The following is a 5,781-nucleotide window of genomic DNA, read 5'->3' as shown; positions in this document are numbered from 1 at the left end:
TTTTTTTTTTTTTTGAAACAAAGTCTTGTTCTGTTGCCAGACTGGAGTGCAGTGGTGCAATCTTGTCTCACTGCAACCTCTGCCTCCCAGGTTCAAGTGATTCTCCTGCCTCAGCCTCCCAAGTAGCCGGGACTACAGGCACATGTCACCACACTTGGCTAATTTTTGTATTTTTAGTAAAGACAGGGTTTCACCATGTTGGCCAGGATGGTCTCGATCTCCTGACCTTGTGATCCGCCTGCCTTGGCCTTCCAAAGTGCTGGGATTATAGTCACACCTGGCCAACCTTGACATTTTTTAGGAGTACTCATCAGTTGTTCTGTAGAACATATCTCAGTTTGGTTTTGTCTGATATTTTCACATGATTTGATTGAGGTTACACATTTTTTCCAGACACTCACAGGGAGTACATGATATCAATACATTTTATTACCAGTGATGTTAACTGCCCTGATCACTTGGTTAAGAAAGTGTCTCTACTGTAAAGCTACCATTTTCCCCTGTATAGTTAATAAATACCTTGGGGGAGATACTTTGAGACTGTGCAAATATTCCATTTCTCCTCAAACTTTCACCTATTAATTTTAACATCTACTGATGGATATTTCTTGTAACAATTATTGCTGTGATGTTCTAGTAGTGATATTTTATTTAATTGTATTCTTTTGTGAAGAAGAGCTGTTCCTTCTCCACCATTTATTTATTTATTCAATTATTTATTTTTACCAGTATGGACTCATGGATATTTTAATTTATTCTGTAAAGTCCAACACTATTGTTATTTTGTTATTCAAATTGTTCTAGCTTTTGGCCAATGGGAATACTTTCAAGTTGCCTGTGTCCTTTTAACTTGTTCCCACCCCTTTTACTCATGTTATTTTTATTAATAGATATTTAAATTTTTGGAATACTTTTAGATTTACAGAATAATTGCAGAGATAGTACACAGTGTTCCTATATATCCTTCACCCAACTTCCTGAATGCTAACATCTTATGTAACCATAAAACATTTGTCAAAACTAAAAAGCCAATATTGGCACATTATTGTTGACTAAACTCCAGAGTTTATTTCAGTTTCACTAGTTTTTCCACTAAGGTCTTTCTTCTATCCCAGGATCCAATCCAGGATACTATGTTAACTGTTAAACTTAGGCCCTCATCTTTTTATAATCACTTCATTACTTACCACAAAATGCTCTTGTCTCACCTTGTTTTTTCCCTGCCCAGTCCTGGAATCAATCACTTCTCTAAGGAGCCCCATCCATGGAGTTTTGAAAAAGTCCCAACATCCAGATAGCACCCTAGATTAACTCAGAATCTCTAGCTGTGAAGTCACGGAATTTAGCTTTTAAAAAGTTCCCCAGGTAATTCCAATGTGCATTTGAGACTGGGAACCACAGATCTACACTTTACTTCTGGTGACTAAAGAATAGTTAAAATTTTGTTAAATTCCCAAATGTCAAAGACTTTAGTGTACTTCCCAGCAGGCTCTTAGGCTCCCTGAAGACAAATTTTTAAAATCTCTGCAATTAGCACACATCCCAGAACCTGGTACATAAATGGTGTTAAAAGAATGAAAGTTGAACAAGTAAACTAAACTTTGGCTTCCTTGGGGAAATTAGCCTAGGTCTAACTCTTTTAACCCTCATTCGTCTTTAAATCAGACCCTTTTTGCTGCTGAACACCTATTTCATAAAACCTTGAGTGAGTCAGTCCAAGGGAAGTAGCGTGAAGCCTACCCACCATAAAGCCCTGGGGCAACCTTTCCAGGCAAAAATCTTTGCATCTCTTCTCTGAAGCTCGCTCAGTGGGTCTGACATCCACTCCCTTTATCTTCTTCTTCTGCCACCTTTACCTCTATCTTCTGTCACCTTTACCTCTAACAGCCTTTAAGGCTAATGCATTAGAAAAGGTAGCACCATTTTCTTTATTTCCTTTCCTTTGTCCCTCCTCCCTTCTTCTACCTTGTTTTAATGTCTCAGCTTCTTCTGCAGAGAAGTATAAAGGGCACAGGCTCTGGAGCAGACCAAACCATCATCAAATCCCAATTCCCCCACTTACTAGATATATGTACTTGGACAAACAACTGAACCTCTCTTAATCTATATCCCTAATGTGTGGAATGGGGATAACACCCACCTTGCAGGATTCATGTGAGAGGTCAAGAGAACATTTTTGCTAACCTAAGGCAAAATGTGTACTCAGAAATAGCAGTTGTGATTGTCATTGTTATTATTACTATTGGTAGCAGAATCAGCTTTCTGAATCACACACTATTATTTGGGAGGGACAGGACAAGGCAAATGATTTCTATGAAAGACAGCCATGGCCGGGTGCGGTGGCTCACGCCTGTAATCCCAGCATTTTGGGAGGCCAAGGCAGGCAAATCACGAGGTCAAGAGATTGAGACCATGCTGGCCAACACGGTGAAACCTTGTCTTTACTAAAAATACAAAAATTAGCTGGGCGTGGTGGCATGTGCCTGTAGTCCCAGCTACTTGAGAGGCTGAGGTAGGATAATCGCTTGAACCCGGGAGGTGGAGGTTGCAGTGAGCCAAGATCGTACCACTGCACTCCAGCCTGGCAACAGAGTGAGACTCCATCTCAAAAACAAAACAAAACAAACAAACAAACAAACAAACAAAAAACACAGCCACAACTCTACCCATCTGTCCAGTGATCTAGTAACCAATAGAAGTTCATTCAGAATTTGCAGAATTCATCACAGGCACCTACACAATCCAGAGGAAATGGTCAAAACTGCATAAAGGCAACCTCAGCTAAAGCAATTATCTACTGATACCATCATCTGTATAACCAACAGATAACAATAACTAACATTTGGGGGTGGGGAAATGTTGAAGTCTTCAAAGTGCTTTTGTTTGTGTCATCTTATTTAACCCCTCATAACCTCAAAGTGGCTATTACGACCATTTCACAGGTAGGGAAACTGACGTTACATGATTCAATCCTGAGCTAGTGAGTGACAGAGCCAAAACTCACACACAGGTCTCTCTGGCTCTGACATCCTTGTGATTTCACCACTGAGGTTTTTTGGTGTGTGTGTTTTCTATGTAAGTTTATAAGTGTCAGAAGTGCACACTCACCTCCAGATCTGTTTAAAACAGGAGTTTTCAAGAAAAGACTTATAAGACTGGCGTCACTGAAGAAAAGGTCAAGTCAAAAAATGCTGGGCTTTCCTCCTCTCATTCACCCTCCCATCTTCTCATTTCAGCTTAGTGGAGGGATATTTTATTGGCAACAGTTTTGTTCCAACAACTAAATAACCAACTAACTAACCAAACAACCAGCATGCTTAGCCTGTGCTAGGGGATGTGGGGACACCAGAAAAGATGCCCAGGCCCTGGCCCTCCAGGCCAGTGCTGGAAAGAGCAGTAACCACCCGAAGCTAAAGTACCTGGGGTCAAAGAAGAGAGAAGTCTTGAAAAGACATAGAAGGAAAAACTGAAGATGGTGCTTCTGGTGGGAAATTATAACAATAAAGGCCAGAAAGAGGAAATGAAGGTATAATATGCTGACTGTTAAACCAGCAGCTGCTTGTAGTCCATATTTGTTTTCAAGGAGTAGTGAGAAATAGGGTTAAATAAATATAGGGTGGGGCCTGAATATGCTGGGTGATGAGAGACAAACAACAGAATTTGGACACCATGTGCTGAACAACTGGGAGCTGTGAAGGTTTTTAAACTAAGAAAAAACACCATAAATTTGATGTTTAAGCCAGTTTTACACCTTTGCAAATTGTCTTAGTACTGATTTGTTGCCTGATTTAAACTAACTAGAATAATTAAATTAGTTCTGTGTAAAACACACACACACACACAGAGAGAGAGAGAGAGAGAGAGAGAGAGAGAGAGAGAGAGAGAGAGAAAGTACTCAAGGCTCCCATCAACACTGCAAAGTGCCTAGTGTCTTGGAGTATCAAAATTAGAAGTTTTTCTTAAACATGATTTGACATGAACAAACATCAAAGGCTAAGGAGTTCCAAGTTTAACACAATAAAGCAGGTAGATACAAGCAACCAGGAGCGGAGCAGAGAAAATCATGTAATCTCACTGGGCAGGGAAAATGTCCCAAACCAAATATTTTTTAGAATGCTATGGAGTACCTTTTCTTCAATGACCAGGAGAGAAATCCAATTTTTTTAAGTCTTGTATCCAATGTTAAGCTCACAAATTGTCTTTTTATTCATGTGTATTTTGCTAGAATCTTTGTTTTAATCTGTTCTTATAGTTAACATCTCCAAGACACACACAGAAAGTCTGACAGAACTATATTGCACTCTTTAAAACCATACGATAAGATAAATAACAAAGTGCACAGAGCTCTGCTTTTATTTATTTTGATGATTTCTCTTTCTAGATTGTTCTGTGGACATTAAGAAGAGAGATTTCCAAACAGAATGAACGGCTTTTTCTTGGGATGTGGGAATAGAGGTTTAGGAGGTGATAAATCTTTTATAAAACAGACATAAGATATTCTATACACATATTTCAACCCCAGGCCCTGGGAAAGTATTTTTTGCCTTCTTAACCAATATTCAAGGACCAAACTATTGGATGTATTCTAATTTATACTTACCTGTGAGCAAACATGGAATCAATGCGTAGAAAAACCACATGAAAAGACTTGTCCAGATTTCTTCTAGAACCATTGTGAAAGTCTGCATTTGGTAGACTCAGTTTGACCTAGAACATTGTTTCTTTCCTGAATGAAGCATTCTGTCCATCTCAGCCATCTTTCTTCAGAATGCATATGTTGGAGCTGAGGTCTGAGTTGCAGCGAAGCCTGAATTGTTCTAGAGCCGGCCCAGGAAACTCAGAGAGGGCGGGCTCGGAAGCACCCTCCTTTCTGTCCAAACCCAGATATTGCATCAGCGGGGAGTGGCCTAGGAGAGTTCCAGAGAAAATGTAACTTTGGGGAGCTTGAGAATCTGCCTATGAGCGATACCCGCACCACAGGCTCTGTCCTAGAGGACCCTGCACATCCCTAGAAGCCAGTGAGCCGGCAGGATTATCTCCCTCCCTCATTAAATAGCTGTCCTCTTCCAAGTTTCTCTGTGAATTCATTCAAGCTGGGTACTGAGCAGCTCTTTTTTCTAATACATGCCCACTTCAGAAAAACTATAGAGATATTTGAAAAAATTTAAAATACCTTTCTAAAAGTCAGGAAGGTAAAGAAGAATATATAGCTTCATATGTGCATGCATTTGCAAAAAGAAAAACTGAAAGAAGATATAAGAAATGAACAAGATTGGTTACCTTGAGGCAGAGAAAGTGGGAAATGGAAAGGTGGAAGAGAAAAATGGGAACAAGACTTCTGACTGAATATCTTTGTATATCGTTTGATTACTGAGTCATGTGAATGTACTGAAAAATTAAAACCAATTTCAAGAGGTGGAAGAAAAACCTTATGATAGTATTTAGCCCCTTAAAATTTAGCCCTTGAAGGACTTTAACCACCCTAATGTGCAAATACAATAGTGGAATAAACATGGGTTCTAGAGTACAATGTATTTTGGTTCAAGTTTCAGAACTTATAATGTAACCTTGGGAAAATTGGTCATTTATTTATTCATTCAAGAAGCATTCACTGAAGGCCTACTATGTGCTAGTTCTTAGGAATTCAACAGTCCATTCCCTCAACAAGAATTTCCCAACTAGTGGAGAAGATGGACGCAGGAATAATCATAAGTTCATTTTTAAAATGAAGTGACAACAATATTCATAAGGGAATATAGGATCACTAAAAAGAAATATCTA

General features: G+C 39.2%; 1 protein-coding gene across 3 annotated transcripts in view; it reads right to left on the bottom strand.

Moving 5' to 3' along the window:
* The window catches only part of IL20RB (interleukin 20 receptor subunit beta), a 48,422-nt gene extending 43,485 nt beyond the window's left edge, over positions 1 to 4,937 (bottom strand). The window contains exon 1 of one of the 3 annotated variants that reach the window (XM_017874853.1): positions 4,601 to 4,937. In XM_017874853.1, coding sequence (XP_017730342.1) covers positions 4,601 to 4,688 — 88 coding nt within the window. In that variant the 5' untranslated portion in view covers positions 4,689 to 4,937. Of the gene's footprint in view, positions 1 to 1,187; positions 1,296 to 4,600 lie in introns of those variants that run through there. The other 2 variants (XM_017874854.1, XM_017874855.1) reach the window with 2 other exon arrangements.
* Positions 4,938 to 5,781: the final 844 nt, after the last annotated feature.

This window comes from Rhinopithecus bieti, unplaced genomic scaffold (assembly GCF_001698545.2).
Source record: "Rhinopithecus bieti isolate Rb0 unplaced genomic scaffold, ASM169854v2 scaffold_9203, whole genome shotgun sequence".
Lineage (NCBI taxonomy): Eukaryota > Metazoa > Chordata > Mammalia > Primates > Cercopithecidae > Rhinopithecus > Rhinopithecus bieti.
The sequence above is the reverse complement of the archived record's forward strand: the minus strand, read 5'-3'. Positions and strand labels throughout refer to the sequence as shown.